Raw genomic sequence first — 23,633 nt, forward strand, 5'->3', positions numbered from 1 at the left:
TATACAAAGTATATTCTTCAGGCACAATGGAATTAAATCAGAAATCAATAGCAGGAAAAAATCCTGGGAAATCATGAACGTGTGGACATTAAACAATGTGTTCCTTCAGGAAACCTGGAGTATGCTTTGAAATTAATGAAAACCAAAGCACAACCACCCAGAGTGTTTGCCGCCTCCCCAGATCAGCTCTCCAAAGGAAGTGATGGCTGTAAAACCTGCACACAGGAAGGAAGCTAGCATGGGCATCTCATCTGGCATGTAAAACCTCAAAGGGAAATATGTGATTAGATAGAGATGGAGCACTACAGAAAATGACAATAAGCATGAAAGATACAATCCTGAACATGGCTAATAGCATATACCCAATCTGTATGAAGCAAATGTTAACAAAAGTTTAGAGAAACTTGAACCAATATAAAACCATGATGCAAAATTGTCACACAGCAGTCTCCATAACTAAAAGGTCAAGCAGGTAACAATTTTAGCTTCATAATTATTGAGGTTGATGCAATGGAGGTATGCCAGTTTCCATGCCCAACTGTAAATAATGCACATTCTTGGGGATGTAGCTCAGCTGGTGTTTGCCTTGCATAATTGGAGCTCTGGATTCCATCTCCAGCCCTACTAAAGTGGGCATGGAACACACGGGAGGGAGAAGCAGGAGAACCAGAAGCTCAGTATGATCACCAGGTACATAGTGGTTCTGAGGCAAGCCTGGGCTATGTGAAACCACAGTCCAGAGCAGACCCCACACCTAAGAGCAGTGGGGTAACACAAACTAGGCTTCATGGGGCTTCTAACAAGAAGAAGAAAGCTCATAGTTGGTTGGGTGGAAAGGTAAAGGTGAACAGGGTGATGATGGGGGGAGAGGCAGGATGAGGGTGAATATGATCAAAATACATCATATGAATTATCAAAGGATTAATAAAATATTGAATATATACATATATATTCTTTTCAAGCACATGAAACCACAAAACCAATCTTAACTAAATAAATAACACATACAGATACCTTTCATTAACCACAGACAGTAAAATTAAAAGAAACTATCACTCCTGCCTTTACTTAGAAATTAAAATTAATTGAGGAAGGGCTAGATATGGAGATGTTGATATAGTGTTTGCCCAGCATGGGCAAGGCTCTGGGTTCAATCCTTAGTATCACAAAAAGAACCAATCACGGAAGACACTCTGATTTGGACAGTCTGGGAGCATACATAGATAGTAACCTGAACCAGCCTTTATTTGAGGAAACTGGCAGGTACTAAGAGGTATTGAGGCTTTGTTTGCTCTCTACTCTGAAAATCACCACAAAGACCACACAGGACAGTCTGTAGACCTGGAATAGGTTCAGGAATTTTGTTTGGTTTTGAACTTTGGTTGTTTTTTTGGTTGGTTTTTTGTTTTGTTTTGTTTTGTTTTGTTTTTTGTTTTGGTTTGGTTTTTTGTTTTGTTTTAAGTTAGTTAGTTGGTTAGTTAGTAGTGTTTTTGCCTACAGGCCAGAAGAGGGCACCAGATCTAATTATAGATGGTTGTGAGCCACCATGTGGTTGCTAGAAATTGAACTCAGGACCTCTGAAAGATCAGCCAGGACTCTTAACTGCTGAGCCCCCAAACTTTTGTTTTTTTATAGGCTTTATTTTTGTAGACTTATTTTATTTATGTGTATATTGTAGATATGTACATGTACATATGGGTGCCTTTGGAGGCAAGAGTGTCATATCCCCTGGATTTTGAATTACAGGTGGTTGTGAGCTGCCCAATATAGACCCTGGGAACCAAATTCTGGCCCTCTACAAGATCAGTAAGTGCTCTTAACCTCTGATCTTTAGCTCCTTGCCTTCCTAATAGTTTTATGTTTGCAGCAAGATTTTGTAGAAGGTACAGAGAGTCCCTCCATGTAACCCCTACTTTTCTATGGCCACAGCATCCCCCAATATCAGCGTCTTTTACCAGAGAGACACATTTGCTATGATGAACCTACATGCATGTATCCTTATTCGAAATCTATAGCTTACACTGGCCCCACTCTTAGTGTACAGACTGTGGCTCTGGCAAAAATATATTGCAGTGTGTATCTGACATTGAAATGTCACACAGAAGATTCTGCTCCATTAAAAGTCTCTCCTGTGCCTTTTCATCCTTCCTCCCCACTCATTTGACAACTGCTAATCCTTTTCATGCCCCCAAACATCTTGCCTTCAAATTTAACATTTTTATCTGAGAAAACCAGAAGAATAAAACAAAGTGGAAAGGAAGCAGAAAGAAGCAAGTATAGACTATAAATAGATGAAATATAGAACAAGAAGAAGAATTTAGAAAAAAATAATAAAACCAAACTTTGGCTCTTTGGAAAGATTAAAGCACTAACAAATATATATTCTCACTGACTGAAAGAGAAGGACAGAGAGGAGGTGACTCAAATTAATCACAAATGAAAGAGCTACCACCAGTTTCACAGAAGTTAGAAGCATTATAAAGGAACCTGGTTACTAATTTATGTGACAACAAATTAGGCAACTTAGATGACGTGCGTGCGTGTGTGCGTGTGTGTGCGTGCGTGCTGCGTGCGTGCGTGCGTGCGTGCGTCGCGCGTGCGTGCGTGCGTGTGTGTGTGTGTGTGTGTGTGTGTGTGTGTGTGTGTAGACAGATGGATGAATAGATAAATAGATATATAGATAGATAGATAGATCCATTCTATAAGTACTATTACTCTAGAAAACCTCAAAGAATACACAGGAACACTCCCAACTTCCTCTATGATACCAGTATTGTCCCAATATCACACCAAGCAAAGGCATCCCAAAGAGATTACAGGATAGGTGCAAAAATCCTCAGTAAAATACTAACAAATCAAAGCCAACAACACAGATGTGCTGGATAGCTTGTCCTCTTAACACAAGTTGAAGTCATCTGAGAGGGAGCTTCAATTAAGAAAATACCTCCATAAAATTGGGCTATAGGCAAGCCTGTACAGTATTTTCTTAATTAGTGATTGATGGCTGAGGGCCCAGGAATTGTGGATGGTGCCATCCCTGGGCTGCTTGTCCTGGGTTCTGTAAGAAAGTAGGCTGAGTAAGCCATAATGAGAAAGCCAGTAAACAATACCCCTCCATGGCCTCTGTATCAGCACCTGCCTTTAGGTTTCAGCCCTGCTTGAGTTCCTGTCCTGACTTACTTTAGTGATGGACTACAATGTAGAAGTGCAAGGCAAATAACCTCTTTCCTCCTCAACTTGCTTTTGGTCACTGTGTTTTATCATAGCTATAGGAACCTCAACTCAGACAATGCAGAAAGAGCTATGTTCCAGACCAAGTGAGGCTTACCCAAAAACAGAAATTTGGATCAGTATACAAACACCAATCAATGCAATACAAGAAGTACAGAAAAGTCATCCGGTAAAAGTCCATCTCCATCACCTTTCACACTGATAACAGTCTCTAGACTAGAAAAAACTACCAGTCCCCCCACCCTTCAACATGCCAAAAGTTGTCTGAAAGATTCCCAGGCAGAACTTGTATTCATCTGTGAAAAATTCCACACATGACTTGCCAACAAAAGAGCCTGCTGTCCAGGACAAGTCAGAGACAGCCCTTGTTGCTACCCATGTTCAACCCAGAGAAGGACACTCCAGGCCAGGCAAAAGGTGATGGAAGGAAATAAAAGGCAACCAGCCTGGAAAAGGAAATAAGAATATTTCAGTTCACAGAGGCATTATCTATAGACAACACTAAGGAATCCACAGGAAAACTGCACTTTACAAATTCAGCAAAGTTTTGCAATACAAGATGCATGTACAAAATGTTATGGTTTCTATCTTCTGGATTTTCACCCAGATGAGTTTACCTACATAAACAAATGTGCACCGGGGAATAGGGGAAGGGATTTCAGAGACTGCTCATATGACAGATTTAAATACCCCTTTCACCTCAAGACACATCCACTAAGCACTTTATATGTAGTAGACATTATTCACCTCCTGTTTTTTCCCCTCAGAAAAGAGGTGGGAAGAACTATTTTGAAGTTGTTAAGATAAAGAATACCAGGCTCTCAGAAGTCTGTCTTCTGGCTCTAGGCCTTGTGATTATGAATGAGTAGTTTATGTTCCCGAATCCCGCATCCGCTCATCTGTAACAAGAGGGAAATGTACTAAACGAAAGCCAACCCTCCTACCGCCTCTAATGCTCTCCCTTGGACTTAACTCTCTGCTTGGTTTCTAAATGACGAACTCTTCCTTTCCTAGCCACCTGGGAAGACAAGAGCCAGAGGAAGACACACTGAGTTGTCACGAGAGGAAACGGGAGGAACAGGAGCATGACACCATGTCACTCACACAAGTGGCTGTTGTAGGATATTATTGTAAGATGTGTTACATTTGTTTATGCTGTGAAACATTTGTTTAATGATGCAAAGATGTATTGTATTCTTTTATGCTGCATTTGTTTAACTCTGTGAAACTGTGTTACTTTGCCTGTCTAAAACATATGATTGGTGTAATAAAGAGCTGAATGGCCAATAGCTAGGCAGGAGAAGGGATAGGTAGGGCTGGCAAGGAGAGAGAATAAACAGGAGGAGAAATCTGGGAGGAGAGATTAAGAAGTGGGAGAGAAGGAAGAAAATTTCAGGGGCCAGATACCCAGCTACACAGCTACACAGCAAGCCACAGAGAAAGAAGTAAAGGAAGATATACAGAAATGAGAAAGACAAAAGCAGAGAGGCAAAAGATAGGATAGTTTAAGAAAAGCTGGCTAGAAATAAGCCAAGCTAAGGCCAGGAATTCATAAGAAAGAATAAGACTCATTGTATTTATTTGGGAGCTGGATGGCGGGCCCCCCAAAAGAACCAAAGAGCTAAAGACTAAATTAATTAAAACAACAACAACTACAAGTTGCTGCTTCAGCCAGTGAGGGGCTTGGGTGAACAGCAGGGTTATAATTAGAGTAGCCTGGATGCTGGACCTGCCCACGGCACATGGGATTGTGGTTGTGCTAGCCTTGCATTGACCCTTCTTCCAAAGACTTTTCTCCTTCCTCTGGTGAAAGAAAGCTCATCAGTATAAAGCCTCACTTCCCCTGGGCTCTGCTCTGCCACTCCAGTACTTGGACACCGAGTGTTGATAACCTACAGGCGAAGGAAGTCGTAAGCTGAGCCTGGTCACATTGCCCTTGTGATATAGTTTTATTTTTAACTTTGAAACACTTGAACTATGTCAGTTGACGTTTTCTCCTGTTCGCTTGCCTTTCCAGCAGAACTCGGGTCGTCTGCTGCAGCAGAGGCACCGGCAGCCACCTCCTTGAGACCTGCTTGCTCACCACCAAGAAGCCGGTAGCTGCAGATGCTGAGTCAGCTCTTACCATTTAGGTAAGATTTTCAAACACAGGCAGGTTCGACCCAGGTCATTCCTTTATGCCCTGAAGATGGGTTGTTAAACAAACTTTGGTACATGTGGGTGATGGGGGAAAGGTTGGTACTGGAAATCCTCAGCCATGTGTAAACTGTTTTGAATTTAAGATCCTACAGCAGCTTGCAGTGTCAGCAGCCTTCTGCCAGTTTAGGCTCGCTCTTCTGCAATCAACCAGAACAGTTCAGGGTTATCTTAGTTGCGGGGCGGTAATAGATGAGGGCAGCATGTGGCGAAAGAAATGGAGATCCAGAGTTAGACATTTTCTCCAATCACCTTTGCTGTTCTAATTGCAAGTCATTGTCACAAGGCTTAAATTCCATCCACTGTGACACACTGCACGATAATGTACCACAGCTGTATTTCACTGCACTCGCTACTGACACTCTGCCTGCCATCTGAAACCCGGTTTTGCCTAACAAAACCGCTTAAAAGCGGCTCTCTGCTGCACGCTTCCCTTGAATCCAAAAGGAACACAGCCATGAAAGTGAAAGTGTTTTACAAGCTGAAAAATGTGCATAGATTTATATGTACCTGAACTCAAAGCTGTGACTGCCTTGAAGCATGCTCACCCAGAACAGCAGAAGTAAAATGATGAAAGCCATTCATGGTCATGAAAGCTAGGAAGGCAGATAAATTACTCCTATCTCCTGGAATAACCATACACCATTACGTGCATGAAAACAGTTGGCAACAGCCAGGGGGCCTGTTTATTTTCTTATATTTCTTCAGTTCTGAGTTCAGCTGAGGACAGCCTGGGAAGTGGCCTGAGCAGAAAAGGATGTGAGGTGTTTGGGTTCAAGCCACCAATGCTGAGTCAAAGGAGATCTAAAGGGACTACTCAGATGCCCTATCTTCTGACTCCTTCTTGTCACCATCTATAAACTCCAATGTACCCCCAAGTCTGTACAGGAATCTATGTTAGTACCATACCTATTTGCTTAGGCACAATTAGTTTCACTGTGGCCTTGTCTAATGCCATTTAATTCTGCCAGAGTTTCCATGGCACTGAGGCAGAAGTGTATGGGGCTGCCATCTGCACGAGACTTGGATATGCTAGATTAGAGGTCTTCAAGGGGACAACCTGCCAGTCATTCCCCCACCCCAAGCAAATAATCACCTATGAGAATTAAATGCTAATAAGTAAAAAGCTTTAAAGGTAGAGTGTCTTCTAGAGATGAAAGACAAAGAAGTGACCCTGATCCTATAGACATTATATCAGAGCAGATCAGAGATCAGACATTGACAGTGATGCTAGATACAGATGTGAACATAGCTGCCCACTGCCTTTCTAGTCCTCTCATGAAAGCCCCTCATCTAGCAGGCCAGCCTGGGCTACATAGCAAGACTGTCTCAAGAAGGAAAACATGAGCCTTTCTGCTTATTCCCACCCACCTGGCAGTAGCTCCCTTGTGTTTCAAGCTCTATCACAAGATACCTTGAATTCAATGATTATCAAATTTGAACTTCCACAAAATTAGTGGGAATCAGTAGGTCTGATTCAGTAGATTTGGATTTGGAACTCAAACGAGACTTCTAACGAGTTCACAGACTATATTGCTTTTGCTGTGGGGACCTCTTCTTAAAAGCCTTAAGAGCCACTGCTCTACTTCCTTTGCCTTGACTTAGCAACTTTATCACTTTCTAAGTGGTCTGCAGAATGCCACCACCAGTATCTGGTTAAACTACTGTCCCCAACCCCACCAGGCCCTATCTATCTATCTATCTATCTATCTATCTATCTATCTATCTATCTACCTATCATCGTCTGTCTGTCTGTCTGTCTGTCTGTCTGTCTAGCTAGCTAGCTAGCTCAGACAGTGTCTCTCTTTTTAGCTTTTACTGTCCTAGAACTCACTATGTAGACTAGGCTGGCCTTAAACTCACAGAGATCCACCTGCCACTGCCTCCTGAATGCTGGAACTAAAGGTATGCTCCACCATGCCCAGCTCTTGCCAGGTTCTAAATGCTCCATTTCTTCATAGAGATATTCACTCCTTTAACACACACCTGCTATCATCAACTTCACTCATACTATACCTAATAGAGCCAATTAGATTGAGTGTGTGTCTATTGTTGGACTTATAAAGTCTAAATCATGTTTGTTATTGTCTCTTTTGGAAAGGGGCAATTTAAATTTCATATTTTGATCAAGGCATGTTGCTCACATTTTTGACTAAATTTAATTTGTTAGAGGTGGGGATAGAGGGTTTAAGGGTGAACACAAGAGCATAGAAAGTAAAGGGAGCAGAGACACCTGGAAATCATACACTATTTCAAGTGTATCTTTTTATCATTTCTTCCACAGTGAAGAGTTTCTGTAATATGTGTAATTGATATAGTTTCACATCAAATATCAGAACCAATATTGTAGTGCAGCATTTTAACCCTGAAACTTTCTCTTTCACATTTGTATTCTCTGAAACATGACACCACCAAATGTAGATGGTCCTCTTGTTTGTTCCACTTAAAGGGGACCCAATGTAGGATCTGATTGAAAGGCCTACAAAAATATCTCCATGGAGACAGAGGCATTTCCTGATAAGGATCATCTAGCTCCTTTCCACTCTGGAAGGGTTACACAAGTGACTGCTCTATTGTGTGCACTCTACTCATGGTCTTGTGTCTTCCCCAAATGAAGGAAATGGACCACATATGTCCCTGAGGAACACATCGAGTGTTGGGTTTGAAGCCTGACAAATGGAGCTCTCTTTGTGTCTCAGTGTCCTTGTCTGTCATCAGAGAGGAAGGAGCCTCAATTGAGAAAATTTCTTCATATGACCCAGCTGTAGGGCATTTTCTTAATTATTGATGGGGGACATGGTGGGTGGAGTCACCATTGTGTATGATGCCACCCTGGGTTGATGATCCTGAGTTCTCTAAGAAACTGAGAAATCTGAGAAAACCATGAGTAAGCCAGTAAACAGCACCCCTCCATGGCCTCTGCTTCAGCTTCTGCCTCCAGGTTTCTGCCCTGTTTGAGTTCCTGTCCTGACTTCCTTCAAAGATGAACTGTGATATGGAAGTATAAGCCAAATAAACCCTTTCCTCCCCAACCTGCTTTTAGTCACAGTGTTTCATCACAGCAATAGAAACCCTAACTAAGACACGTTTCTTCATCCATTATACTCAACACAGATATATCTTCAGTCTAGGTAAATCAGCTAAACTCCAAAGAGAAGCATCCAGCTACTGAGCACTGGATCAGAGGATGAGAGAAATTTTCTTACATCATAAGGCAACTGATGCTGTATCTAGTTTAATTCATTTAGTGCAAAACTCACAGCCTGAAACTCAAGTTAATCAATTCACTGCCTGCTCCTAAGGGAACTCCTGGGATGTGTGGCTGATTTCCAATAATAAACCAGGAGAATCCCAGGCAATAATTTAGACTCTCAAAGAGTTCTGGAGCCAGGCATTGGTGGCACACTCCTTTAATCCCAGCACTCGGGAGGCAGAGGCAGGCGGATCTCTGTGAGTTCCAGGCTAGCCTGGTCTCCAGAGTGAGTGTCAGGATAGGCTCCAAAGCTAAAAAATGATCTGGATTGACCCTTATCCCAATGAAAAAATTTCCCCCAAGTATACAATGAAAGGTTGAGGTGTGGGCTTGTCTTGGGCTACAACTGTCTTTCTCCTTTCTTTTACTGCCTAACTTCTCCAAGGTGACATTTGCTCAACCTATCTCAAGGTGACCTATCTCAAGGTCACTCAGCTGGTGACACTCTAGAGTTTAGAATGAGGTCTTTAAATGGGGGCATTTAAATAAGAAGGGGGAACATCTTTGTTGACAGAATCCACTGTTTTCTCTTGGAGAGATATTTTCAAAAACACCACAGGAATAGAGAACAACAAAGCTATAGTATCTTCCCACCTTCACTGATGGTTCCTAAGAACTCTGAAACACTTAAGGGGAGGGGTTGGGCTTCGAGCAGAGTTGGGGAGCAGAGTTCTTATGCCTGGGGTCCAGTAAACTAGTCAAACTCTTTGTTTCTCTTCCCAGAAGTTGAGCTCAGCATTGTGACTAAGTACATTGGCAACAAGTACTAAGTATGCCGGACATTCCTGGTGTTAGTTGTTTTATCCCATGCTCCCACAGCCTTTGTGATCAGTCTTTTTTCTACCTGAAGGGATCCAGGGTGTTCCACACTCCATCCTTACTGCAGCTGCTGTTCTGAACAGGATGCAGATGGTGCCATTCCTTCTGAGGGGCCACAATCCTGTCAGCATGAAAGCATGTGCTTCTCTCTCTCATCAAACACCAGTTTCACAAGGACAAGGCTTCCACAGCTGAAATGCCACAAGAGCTGTTTGAGGATTGCTTGTAAGCACATGTAGTCATGACTGTCACCATTTTTTTTCTGGCAGTGTAGGTGGCATTACTCACCTTTTCCTTTATATCTGTGACAGCATAGTCCTGATTTGCTCAACATTTGGTCTCTCCTCTGGCTGCCCTTCTTCCTAATGTCCCCAAAGTGGTCACACATGGCTGGGTATTATTAATACTTCATGTCTCAGATATCTATTCTGTGTTCTCATTTCCCACTTAGAGCTTTCTCACTCCAAGTTCCTCTTCTCATCACAAGATTGCCATCACCTTGAACAACTTATATCAAACTGGTTGGACTCATCTTGCCTCCTCGTGGAGTTTCTTCATAGTTTTTCTCAAAACTTGTGGTCAAGTTGGATTAAAATCTTGGCATCAACTTTAACTCATTTCCACATCTCCAGTCAGAAATAAACTAGAGTCTCCCTTTGCAGTGCCTCCCATCAGATTCATCTTTATGTTTCTACTGTCTCCAGCCTTACCTGTACAACTACATCATATTCTCTACATTAGTTCCCTACTCTAGAGCCTCTTAGCCCATCCCACTTAGCTGCCAAATCACAATGTGAAATGCACCTTATTGTATACCAAACAGTTCCAGATTCCTTAGTCTAATATTTAAGAATTTCAACATGAAGTCCACCATGGATTTTCCCTCTAGGAATGATCTCAAATATGACAAGGGTCAACCTGCACATTAAAATGATCTTAGACGATCAGTTAGCTGGACCACTGCATACAAAAGATGTGTTCTTTGAACTGACTCTGTTCTGTCTATCATAGCTCATTTAGGTTACTATAACAAAACACCAGGGACTAGGTAACATAAAACAATATCAATTTATTTCTCCCTTGGGAGTCTGAGATCAAGATGATGGAAGATTTGCTGTATTTTGAAGGTCTGCATGCTGGTTCACAGCTATCTTGTTTTTATCTGCTGATAGGACAGAAGTCATGAGGATCCTTTCACTTTTATGAGGGCACTAATTTCATTCATGAAGGCTCTGCTCTCAAGACCCAATCACTTCCCAAAGACTCCATCTCCATCACATTGGTGGTTAGATTGCAACAGTAAAACTTCTGGTGGACAGAACATTCAGCCCATAAGGCAGACCAACCCTTTCGGCCCTCTGACCCTGTCCAGCTCCTCTGGCTCTCATACCGTTGTTTTTCTACTATTGGCCCTGAACATATTTGATGCTCTGAGTCACGGCCTTCTTACCTGTCTCCTGGAATGATCCTCCTTCATGATTACTCATGGTGGTGTCTAGAACGAAGGTTCGGGACAATCAGAATAATCAGATTGGAAGTATGTTGTGTTTGTTCAGTTTCTACTGCTATGATTAACAGCAGGGCTAAAAGCAACTTGTGGAGGAAAGTGTTTATTTAAGTTTGTAGTTTATAGTCCATCGTGAAGAGAAGTCAGGGCAGGAACTCAAGACAGGAAACTGGAGGCAGGAACTGAAGAAGAAGCCATGAAGGAATGTTGCTTACTGGCTTGTTCCTCATGGCTTGCTAAGCCTGCTTTCTTACACAACCCAGAACCAAGTAACTATCCATGGGTGGCACTATAGACTTTCCTATGGGTAATGGATGGAGGCATTTTCTCATTTGAGGTTCTTCTTCCCAGGTAATACTAGTGTGTATTAAACTGACAAAACAAACAAACACAGGACATGTATTGAAGGTGTAATTTCAGTATTTATCCTACACATAGCCACGGTGCAGTCAGATTCTACAGTAGCACAGAGCATTATAACTCTCTGTGAAAATGGAAATGTCCTATTCTGTGTTATCCAACACTAGCCACTTGCAGACATGGCTACTGAACACTTAAAATACAACTGGCATGAAGGAGGAGTTATTTTATTTCATTTTGATCAAATTGAAACAGCTGCATGTGGGTGACTACCAAATAGAACAATGCAGATTTTCATATCCACAAGTGTCACAGGTGAGACGGATGGAAGTGTCTAAGACTCAGTTTCACATCAGTTTGTGTGACTCATGGGCACTGAGTACACTGACGCCTAGAGCACAATCAACAAATGTTTGTTGAATGAGTAGACAGATAAATGGAAGCATAGAGAGAGCCAGGGCAAAAATTCCTTAAAGATGTCGGGGAGGTAATTACAGACTAAAGATAAAAAAGACTTCCCCAACTTCAACACATAGGTATTGAAAAGAATTCTGTTTCAAGCTAGGTGTGGTGGTGCATACTTTTAATCCCAGCACTGGGGAGGCAGAGGCTTTTGATCTTTGTGAGTTCAAGGCCAGCCTAATCTACATAGAGAGTTCCAGGACAGCCAGGGCTACAAAGGGAGATCCTGTCTCATGCCTCTCTCTCTCTCTCTCTCTCTCTCTCTCTCTCTCTCTCTCTCTCTCTCTCTGTGTGTGTGTGTGTGTGTGTGTGTGTGTGTGTGTGTATCCTCAATGTTAGGTAGTTGTTTTTATTTTTTATGGATGAGACCATGGTACCACAAGTTCCAGTGAAAACAGTCCATGCTGAAGTGCTTAGGGATGAAGCATCATTAGTGTCTCTTTATCATGTGGGGTGGCTCTAACCATTCTAGAGGAGGAGGCACAAAATAGCAAGATGCTAACAATTGTTATAGTGGTGTGTTATGAATTTTTTTTTGTGTGTATGATAATTCACCTTTTGTATATGTTTGAAAAAAATTTTACTGGGAGAGAAATCACCCAAGGGATTGTCAAATTCTAAATAAATAAAAATGTAAGGTTTTACACCTTCTGATTTTGGAGTGCTAACCTCCTAGCTCTGCCCCAGATGAACACAAACTAGGACAGCCTTGCTGACTCTCTAGGCCATGGGTAACAAACTCAGCCAGCACACCTAATCTAGCCTGAATAGTTTGTTTTACCCAAATAGAATGTGGTTATTTATATTGAATTAGCTGGCAACACTTAAAATTCTTAGGATTTTCTGATATATAATGTAGTAAAATATTTTGCCCTATGACGAAATAGAGAATACTTACTTTTATAAGAGTAAGTATATGGGTTACACAAACACTGTTCTAAAATTTTTATATATATTTAACTCATTTATCCCTCTCAATAGTGCTATCCTGCTCAATAGAGGTGTAGGTAACGTCCTTCACAGAGGGGAAATGGATTTAAAAGATGCTAAGCAATGTTCTCAAAGCCTCATAGCCACTGACACATAAAGCTAGAGGACAGACTTATGCAGTCAGCCTCTTAATCACTTTACTGAATCACACTCACAGAAATCTGCCTCCTGTCTTCTCAGGAAAACCCAGAAGATCTGGCAACACATTCCCTCATAGAACCAAGCAACCAGAGCTGGGCAGCTTCAATTCATCCGAAGGCAGGACAGCTTCTGTTCCGGTTGCCATAGTCCCCACTGTGGCCTGCTTCTAAGTTTGGAGGTTTTGACCCCTGAACTAGCCATAGCACAGCTGAAGATACTAGGTGAATGGTATAGGATAGCTATGCCCCAGGTCAAGCTGGACATCAGGCTGGCCTCTCAGTAGACAAAGCCCCCTGAGCGGCAGGGAAGTTAGGGCTGAATGGGCAATTGGAGGTAAATAGTGAAGAAAGGTTTCAAGAAGCAGAAGTCACAGGTCCCATAGTTGGAACAGACCCCATCAGAGAACATGTGGATCAGTGCAGAGCCTGGGCCAGCATGGCCTGACTTGGAAACCTGACTCCATACTTAGCAGATGAGTGACCTTGGGTAAGTTAGCTTCTCAAGTCTCTATTTCCTTAACTGTAAAATGGGACAACTTCTCCAAGGTGGTGAGCAGAATTTAATGAAAGACCACGTGAACTTTCTTTGGCCCTTGATCATATAAATAACTACAACACATTCCTTACTAATCATCGATATTTTCCTATTTCCCCTAGAGGTAAGAAGCCAGACGTTGGGAAGCCATGGTAAGTATCAGGATTTTGTTGGTGCTTCATTGTTGAGAGGTCCAGGTTTAACTCCTATTTATCCCAGAGTCCAAGCCAATGGCTATAGATGTCAGTTAATGATATTTATTATCAAAAGTGGGCACTGACTAAGTGGAAAGATGAGAAAGATTCATGAGCAAAGATTTTTTAGTGAAAAAATGAAAATAAGTTGCTCAACACATAGAAATAATAAATGATGAGATAGAAATGTTAATTACTCTGATGTGATCATTAGCCATTGTAATGCATACATATATATGTGTGATTATTATGCAATATCAATGAAATTTTTAAAAAGTAAAAATATTAAAAATGCCAACAATAATCTAAATGGCCAACTGTTCCTTCATTCAGGAAGCATTACTGAATACCTAGAGTGGCTTATGTCAATTGCTAGATTCTAGAGAGGAAAATGTGAACAAAACAAGACCCGGTCTTGTCCTCTGGCATAGTTGGCTAGATGAATAACAGCACACTCATTCAGTAGTGTTACACGCACCAGCATTATGAGGAAAGTTTGCCAAGAACAAATATGATTTTGGTGTTGAATTAAATTATATACAAAAATATAATCTCAATATAGTAGATCAAAATGGAAAATAAAAATAAAATAAAGATTCCTAAGCTATATAAATCTGTATCTTCATGATCGTAGACAGGAATTTTAAATAATACTTTTAATTACTACAGAATTTCATACAATATATCTTGATCATATTTACTCTCCCTCCATCTCACATCCACCCTCTCTCCTTTATATCTTTTTTTTCTTTAGAAGGGATTATTAAACAAAAATTGATAAGCATGATGAGAAATATAGGTAAATTGGAATCCAGTCTTATGTCTAAAAAGCAATGTTCAAAATCATATTGATAGTTGTGTTGGCTAGTCTCTCATTTATTTATTTATTTATTTATTTATTTATTTATTTATTTTGGTTTTTCAAGACAGGGTTTTTCTGTGGCTTTGGAGGCTGTCCTGGAACTCGCTCTTATAGACCAGGCTGGTCTCGAACTCACAGAGATCCGCCTGCCTCTGCCTCCCAAGTGCTGGGATTAAAGGCATGCACCACCACCGCCGGGCTGTGTTGGCTAGTCTTATGTCAGCTTGACCCAAACTAGAGTCATCTGAAAGGAGGGAGCTTCAATTGAGAAAATGCCTTCATAAGATCCAGCTGTAGGGAATTTCCTTAACTAGTGATTGATATGGGAGGGCCCAGCCCATTGTGGTGGGGCCATCCCTGGGTTGCTGGTCCTGGGTTCTATAAGAAAGCAGGCTGAGCAAGCCATGAGGAGCAAGTTAGTAAGCAGCACCCCTACATGACCTCTGCCTCAGCTCCTGCCTCCAGGTTCCTGTCCTGACTTTCTTTGGTGATGGACTTTGATGTAGAAGTGTAAACCATTAAATAAACCCTTTTCTCCCCAACTTGCTTTTAGTAATGATGCTTCATTGCAGCAATAGTAACCCTAAGACAAAACTATTAGCAATGTGTTACAAATCACCCATAATACATAGTTTGAAAATAACAGTTGTTAAATGTAGTCTGTCATGGCCCAATCATTGGAATCTGTTTTAAACACACAAACCACTTACACAGCATAAACTTGCTAAAGAGACTGTCCTGGACTGCTGTGTTACCCATTGTCTCTGAATTAGGAGGTTGCTACAGGAGTTTTAAAGAGACATGAGGTAAGTCACTGCAGGAGTGTATTCTGTTCCCCTTCCAGCGCTCACCTGTCTTTTCTGCCTTTGTACCCACTGTGTCCAGGGCCGGGCACGCAGGCCTCCACCTGAGCAGCACAGGCATTGTGAGGGATGTATCAACCGCCACTGCCACGTTCCGGTGGAACCCAGCGTCTCCTGCCAGGTGATAAGCTGCCACCTGCTCTGTGGCGCTACCTTCCACATGTGCAAAGAGGCAGAGCACACACTCCTCTGCCCTCTAGAGCAGGTTCCGTGCCTCAACTCCGAGTATGGCTGCCCGCTCTCCATGGCACGCCACAAGCTGGCTAAGCACCTGCAGGTGTGCCCCGCCAGCGTGGTCTGCTGCTCCATGGAATGGAACCGCTGGCCGAATGTGGACTCAGAAACGGTCCTTCATGAGAACATCATGAAAGAGACTCCCAGCGAGGAGTGTTTGGACACAGCCCTGGCCCTCCAGGACCAGAAGGTTCTCTTCAGATCCTTGAAAATGGTAGAGCTTTTCCCAGAAACCAGAGACGCCACCGAGGAGGAACCAGCCATGAATGGTGACACCAGCTGGGAGGAGACCGGAGGTGCAGTCGGGGGAGTGGATGCCAGGCCAGTACCACACTGTTGTCTGCCAGCAACTAACGGGCAGATGATGGAACTCAGTCAGGAAGAAAGAGATGCACTGGCAAAAACCAAAGAAGGAATGGACCTGGCCAAGTTTGGCAAGTGGGAAAGTATGTTCAGCAAGGAGCATGCAGCCTTGGTTTTAACCAGTTTCTTGGGGAAGAGTGAAGACAAGAGTGGGAATGTGACCAGGAAAGAGCAGTGTTCCAGTAATGGTAACACAGGTGATGCAGAGGGCTCTCCCGGAGGAAGAGAACCACAGGAAAGCCCGAAGCCCCAGGATCTTCCTACTGCCATGGAGATGACAGGGCTTGCCCCCTGGCAGGATGGTGTTCTGGAAAGACTAAAAACAGCCGTAGATGCCAAAGATTATAACATGTATCTGGTGCACAACGGGCGGATGCTCATCCACTTCGGGCAGATGCCAGCTTGTACGCCCAAGGAGAGAGACTTTGTTTACGGCAACCTTGAGGCTCAAGAAGTGAAAACGGTTTACACCTTCAAAATTCCTGTGAGTTACTGTGGGAAGCGAGCTCGCCTGGGAGATGCCATGTTGAGGTGCAGACCAAGTGAACACAAGGCTGTGGACACTTCCGATTTGGGCGTCTGTGTGGAGGACCTGCCCAAATCCGATCTCATCAAGACCACCCTCCAGTGTGCTTTGGAAAGAGAACTCAAAGGCCATGTCATCTCTGAATCCAGGAGCATCGATGGGCTCTTTATGGACCTTGCCACCCAAACATATAATTTTGAGCCAGAGCAGTTTTCCTCAGAGACAGCGTTGGCTGATGTCCTAGGCACCACTGCCCAACCCGGGGGCCTGCATGTGGAACTCCACAGTGAGTGCGTGACCCGGAGACATAATAAAAGCAGCTCAGCCTTCACTTTCACCTGCAATAAATTCTTCAGGAGGGATGAATTTCCCCTGCACTTCAAGAACGTCCACACAGACATTCAGTCGTGTCTCAATGGCTGGTTCCAGCATCGATGCCCTCTCGCCTACCTGGGATGTACATTTGTCCAAAACCACTTCCGGCCCCCTGGACAAAAAGCGAAAGTAATCTACAGCCAAGAGCTGAAGACCTTTGCCATCAAGCCAGAGGTTGCTCCAGAGCTGAGTGAGGGATGGGAGAGCGATCAGCTCTCGGGCCATGGCAGGAAAAGCCTGAATTCTCTAACCAGCCTGCCCCTGGAGGTTTTGCAATACATTGCTGGGTTTCTGGACAGCATCAGCCTGGCCCAGCTCTCCCAGGTGTCGGTACTGATGAGGAACATCTGTGCCACTTTGTTGCAAGAGAGAGGGATGGTCCTCTTGCAATGGAAGAAGAAGAGGTACTCTCATGGAGGCACCTCCTGGAAAGTCCACAGTCAGGCAAGTAAACATTGTTCATTCATTCATTCATTCATTCATTCATTCATTCATTTGTTCATTCATTCAATAAATATTTATTAAGTGCTTTCTTGGGGACAAGTGCTGTACCATGCATCGGGAAGGCTGCTGAAAATAAGACTCTCTTGAGAAGTTCAATCCAGCAGGAACGAGAATATAAACACATGTCCGGCGGTATAGTGCCGATGCAAATGCCTGCTTATAAGCCTTGAATATCTTTCATTGCTCACCCATCCACAATGGCTTTCTGTTCTCCGTCCTTCTCAACCCTGGCCTATCCCAGAGACTTATCTCTGCAGCTTGCCTCAGCTGGGGCTCCAGCTTCTTGTTAGGTTGAAGGAGCCACTCTCCTCAGCATGCCCACTCCTCCCCTTCAAGACACCATGAAGTGGCTGTGTCCCTCCATTGGGGGTGGTTATACCCAGTGACTTGATCAACACAGCTGCTTTTTCTGGGTGTAGTGAACACTTTCTCTCTTTCCATGAAAATTCAGGCTACTAGCTGGACATTGCCCCCAGATTTGCAAACCACACTGCCTTGCAAAAAAAAAAAAAAAAAGCACCCAATTTGAGTGTATCATTTGCTCCCTGCTTGGGCTCTGATTGATGTGATGTGACAGACAAACACATTACTCTCAGTCTCATGCCAACTGGCTTTCAAAAATAAGTTTTATTCTGAAATTGTATGTGAGTTTGGTCCACTGATTTCCAATGGCTAAATTGCCTATTTAATATAAAACACTGCAGTATATAAATCAAAGAATCTTTTCCTTCCATGTTCTTTCTCTCAATTGAGTCATCTTCACTGACTTGCAGCTTCTCCAGAAGTTAGACTCCTAATTCATCATATTCAAAGTGTTTGTGATATCTTTTATTATAGCAAATGTGTTGATAATGTGAACCGTGAATATATGATATCTCTATTTGCATTACTAATGCCACTGCTGTGTTTGTCCCTAATACATGGATATTCTCAAAATTGGTATGGGGGAATTAGAACTGTTTGCATCTATTTTTATTGATTATGTCCAAAGTATCCTGTATGTATTTCCTTAATTTTTCCTTAAACAGTCTTCCTGGCAAAACAGTTACAAGACTCTCTTATGTGTCTATGCCTGCATCCACATATTAAAGCCCAACTACCACCAAACCATGTTAGTGATAAACATTCATGAGAACAATATACTGCCTCTATCAGTACATCTGGACCAGCACCTATCTTTCTCTATACAATCTGATGTCAATAATTTAGTTTACATACTAAAAATAAGCTCATTATTTTTGGCTCAATTTCGCTCCAAATGCAAATGTCAAGTCACTTTTGGACATCATTTAGGACAGACTAATTTTCTTGCAGAAAGGGAGAAAGAACTCACATGAGACTAAAGGATAGCATTATTAAAGTGGCTTTATAGGGGAAATGGATGACAGTTCTAAGACCTCAGAAACAATAACCAATGGTGGAGAGCATCAGTCTGTCTACCCTCAGCTCTTTAAAACTGGTGACTCTGCTACCCTATCTCAGGTGGAAAAATCAATGCTCGATTGAGCACCATACTCATGGAAATTTGGGGGGGGGTCTTTATTCTAAGAAGACCCTTCATTGTTGGGATATTTTTCATATTAAGTTTTAGAAAACAAACATAAAGGAGCATAAATGATAAAATAAATTTATTAACACATAATTTTTTTCAAATCCAAAGGCAACAGCTTCAGGTAAGGTTTAATCTAGCACCTTAAAGATGACCTTTGTTCTAATCCCACTTCTTCAATGTTGGCTGCGTTCTAAGATAGTTCTTCCTCAGTGTCCCTGGTAGCTTCTGGGGGCTCCTCAGTCCCCAGCTTCCTTCTAGTCCAAGTAGAGAGGGAAAGGAGGATCTGCTTCTGATGGCTTGCTCAAAAGTTCCAGAGCAGAGCCCATGAGAGCTAATCATTAACATTTGAAGTATGTCTAGATCTAATATTTGTTGCTCCTCGGGGCGCTGGGGAAGGTGTGTATCAATTGTTGATTGGCATCAGGCATCATCAACAACTACAAGGCGGGCTGGGAAGATGATTAATGAGCAAGGTGCTGGGCATTAGATGCAGAAGGAAATAAGGGATGTCCAGCAGCCGCTGAGCACTGTGGATGCTGAACACAGAGGAACAGGGCCAGCCATCTCACACACTGCTCAGATCCACTCAGCCTGGAAGCACTCCCTGCTCACACTACCTGCTCATACTCTTCTTCTCACACTCCCTGCTCACACTCAGTGCTCACTGCCCATGCTCACCTTTGAGTTTCTCTTTCCTGACAGGTCTGGCAGTTCAGCAGCCTCTTCTCCAAAATCAAGAGCTGGGAGTTTAACGAAGTCACCTCCATGTCTGAACACCTGAAAACCTGTCCTTTCAACATCGTGGAGCACAAGACTGACCCGATTCGTCTGACCAGCATGTGCCAGCCCCAAGAACAGGCCCGGGAGAGCTTGGTGTCCACGTTCAGGGCCCGACCACGGGGTAGACACACTTAAAGATTTCTACACTACTGTCCCTGGCATCTCAGGGTTCTTGAAAGTAGGACACTACGGTTAGAGGCTACTCTTCTGAAACCCACATACCTGCTTCACTGGGTCTAGAGAATGTGTGAAGTCCTTCAGGCTTTAGCTACTACACTAGGATAGTTTTCTGAGGTACGGCTTGTATGATAGTGCCACATTTTTGCCTTATCTTAGTTCTTTCATCTTTTCATTTCCTAAAATAAACCCATCTGGGAGAAAATAAGTAACTTAAGGCCATTTGAAAAATGAACCCAAGTCCTTAGTTGACTACAAAACCAGGAAATTCGTAACCAGCATAGATTGGAGATTCTACATTGAGCTATCTAGTTTACAAACCACCTTCAAATTCTTAGAGCAGGCAATACAGGATCTGAGATGCAGTTGCTTTCCTGGGTATCCCAGGTGGAGGGAACCCAGCTGGAAGGTTCTAGAGTGTGGCCTTTCTTGACAGTTAAGGGGTTTTTTAGTCACCCTACTGTATTAAAGCCCAGACATTTCCAACAAAACCCAACAGAATGAACCTCACTGGGTGAGCACAGTGGTTTCAAGGACACCACAGGCCAAAGCAAAACAGTCTGTTGTGTAACGTCTTGGTGACACAAGAAAGTTCTTAAAATGAAGGAAAGGCCAATGGTCCCAGGGAAAAATAGTTCATGGTTGAGAACCACTGTCCTAAAGGATGCTACATAAGCAACAGTAAGTTAGGATGTGCTCCCCTTTTAGTGTGACAAATCAGATCTCTCATAGCTACTCAGTGGCCATAACTTAATGCAACTCTTATTTGTTTACAAAATAAGTTTTAAACATTTGATGACACTAGACTGGGAACCATATGGAGCTGATCTACCCAATACGGTTTTGCATCCTCTGGCCACAGTGTAAGAATATATCCTTCCTCCCTGGCCTTTTTAGGGAAATCTGAACCCAGGAAAGTAATTTATCTTAGGTTAAGTTACTCTTCCCTTAATTGGTGCCATTTTCCAGCAATCATAGAAGTTCTCAAGCTAGTGAAAAACAAGGCAAAGGAAGGGCAGGCATCACAGGGAACCAACCAGCCAAGAATTCAAATAATGGAGTCTCGCCAATCTGTGACCTTGTTGTCTGGGCATCTGTCTCTCTGACCATGGTTCAGAGCTGTGCAGAAGAAGCTGGTGCAGAAGAAGAAGCTAGTGCAGAAGAAGCTGGTGCAGATGGAGAAGCTGGTACAGATGAAGAAGCTGGTGCAGATAGAGAAGCTGATGCCTGCAGAGAGACAGGAAGGCAGCAGAGCAAGCCCAGACTGAAAGCATGCTCACTTTCCACTATATTCCTCTAATAATATTGTTAACACAATGCTACGATTCCTAATCTCTATAGCTTGGCTTGTATTTCGCCACGTTTTTGTGAGTCACAATTTTCTAAAACTGTATCTAGAGTGTTCTCTAAGATTTTGTTCAGTGAAGATGACTAACTGAAACAGCTAAACAATGAAGTAGCCAAAAAAGAAAGCAAGTTCTTCAGGCTTCTTCCCAAACAGTGGAATGGAGTTCTCAAAGCCCTTTTAGAGTTTCTTATTAGAGAAAGAACTATAGACCATGGAAAGAAGCCCGGGACTCAAGTTAGATGAGCCAGAAGCTGCAGAGAGAAGGGGAGGCTACAGGACACAGCCCCACAACCTGCACTGCTAGAGGCAACTTGGCCAAGGAGAGCAGTCAGGGACCCCACCTTACTGGGGTGTAGATACTTCCACCCACACTTTCCCTTCACCAGTTCCTATCTCAGATCAGTACTCAGATGATTGGCATTGGCAAACATTTTATAAGGGAATCCATTGTTTATTTTAAAAGAAATCAAGATACCCCAGGTATTCCCTTACCCTTAGATACATGTTCACTTTGTGGGAGGGCAGACATAGTGACCTTTTCAGATGCACTGGGCTTGATGAATGATTGGATTAAGGAAACTGCAAAGAGCAGCATGAGCAGCAGATGCCCTGTGACAGAAACAAGACACCTCCATGCAGCTTCAATTTAAGCAGCAGCTGTTGAGGGAGGAGAGGGATGTATTGCAAGCACAGAGTCTAGGCAGGAAGACATCCATGAGCAGAGGCCCTTCGATGAGCATCACCCTCAAGAAAGGCAACCTAGAGGTGGAAAGCAGCTGAATGTGGAGGGGGGAGGCTATAGAACTTAGCCACAAATGACCTCTGACCTCAGCAGCACAGGGATGTAAGAAGGAAGCTTGTCTTACAAGAAAAGGTCAAGTGGGAATTATGGTGACTTATCTCTATACATCAGCAACCCCAGTGTCTCTCCAATGGGAAATAAAAGTTGCTTTGCACTCTGAAAGGGTGCTGTGGAATTTACTTTTGCTATGTAAATATGTGTTACATTTGTTTATGTTGTGGAATATTTAACTGTGTAAAGGTGTGCTACATTTATTTATGCTGCACTTGTTTAGTTATGAAAATGTGTTACTGTTTTACCTTGCGTGCCTAAAGCACCTAATAAAAAGCTGAATGGCCAATAGATAAGCAGAGAAAGGATAGGTGGGTTGGTGGACAGAGAGAATAGATAGGAGGAGAAATCTAGGCTTGAGGGAAGAGAAGAAAGAAGAGAATAGGAGAAAGAGGGGCACATGCCCAGGGCCAGAAGCTGCCAGCCTGCCAGACATAGAGTCAGCAGGAAAGACATACAGAAAGAAAGGTAAAAAGCCCCGAGGCAAAATGTAGGAAGAGAAACAGGGTAGTTTAAGATAATGAAAAAAAGCCAGAAATGAGCATAAGCTAAGTCAGAGCATTTACAACTAATAATAAGTTTCCGTGTCATGATTTGGGAGGTTGGTGATAAAAGAAAAAGCCTGCTACAGAAAGGCAAAATGGGTAAGTCTTGTGATTCATTGGCAAGCATAAAGGTCATTAAAATCCAGCAGTGTTTGTCTTGAAGAGAGGCCAAAGGAAAGTCTGGAGTGTGTAGAGCTCTAGAAAGGTGGGGCTAACGCTGAGGCCATGGGCTGCTGTGGTCTCAGCCATTAATTGTAGCTCCTCCATTGCAATGCCTTCTCCATTGTTTGCAGCTGAAACCAACATCAATCCTGCTAACAGCTTTGGCTTCTATATCTTATCAACTAAAGATGTCCTACTTTAATCCCTGACTTTCATTTGTATTGTACTCCATGATCTCCCATCTCTGTCTTTGCTGGGGCTGGGTTACGCCCACTTTGCCTTCCTCATCCCTGTACCATGTTTGGGGAGTCACTTTTTGCTGATCATGGCTGCCTGGGTGTCCTCATCTCCTTTGTACCTGTTCTAGCTCTGGATTACACAGGAGCTCCATGAACTCTCTCCATCTACCCTCTCCTGGACTTGGGCTCCAATTGTCCTGGTATCAGGGAGTCTGAGCTTTCCTGAGGATGCAGTCACTCTTCGGTTCACTTGAATTTGTTCTCCTTTGCTGTTAATCTTTTCTTTTGGGCAACCTTCCCTTCGGACTTCCAGCCCTCTAATCTGTGCTTCTTCCTCAAGAATTCACCGTGTGCCATAGGCTGGGGGAGATGGCTTAGTTAGCAAAGTGCTTGCCTGACAAGAATGAGGACCTGAGTTTGATCTCCAGAACCCATGTAAAATGCCCCATCGCGGTGGCTTTTGCTAATAATCTTAGTGCTGGGGACACAGAGACAAGAGGATCCCTGGGGCTCCCTGGCCAGCAGAATCTAGCCTATTAAGTGAGCTCCAGATCAAAGAGAAC

The 23,633-nt window shown here is 43.0% G+C and overlaps 1 protein-coding gene across 1 annotated transcript; it reads left to right on the forward strand.

The window, feature by feature from the left end:
* The first annotated feature begins 10,984 nt into the window (after positions 1 to 10,984).
* Positions 10,985 to 19,881, forward strand: Fbxo40 (F-box protein 40). Its single transcript, XM_035444122.1, has 3 exons — positions 10,985 to 11,036; positions 15,394 to 17,354; positions 19,669 to 19,881. Exons 1-3 carry the CDS (start codon positions 10,985 to 10,987, stop codon positions 19,879 to 19,881), a joined length of 2,226 nt encoding a protein of 741 aa, XP_035300013.1.
* The last annotated feature ends 3,752 nt before the right edge of the window (positions 19,882 to 23,633 follow it).

The sequence above is a fragment of the Cricetulus griseus genome, chromosome 4, assembly GCF_003668045.3.
Source record: "Cricetulus griseus strain 17A/GY chromosome 4, alternate assembly CriGri-PICRH-1.0, whole genome shotgun sequence".
Taxonomy (NCBI): Eukaryota; Metazoa; Chordata; class Mammalia; order Rodentia; family Cricetidae; genus Cricetulus; species Cricetulus griseus.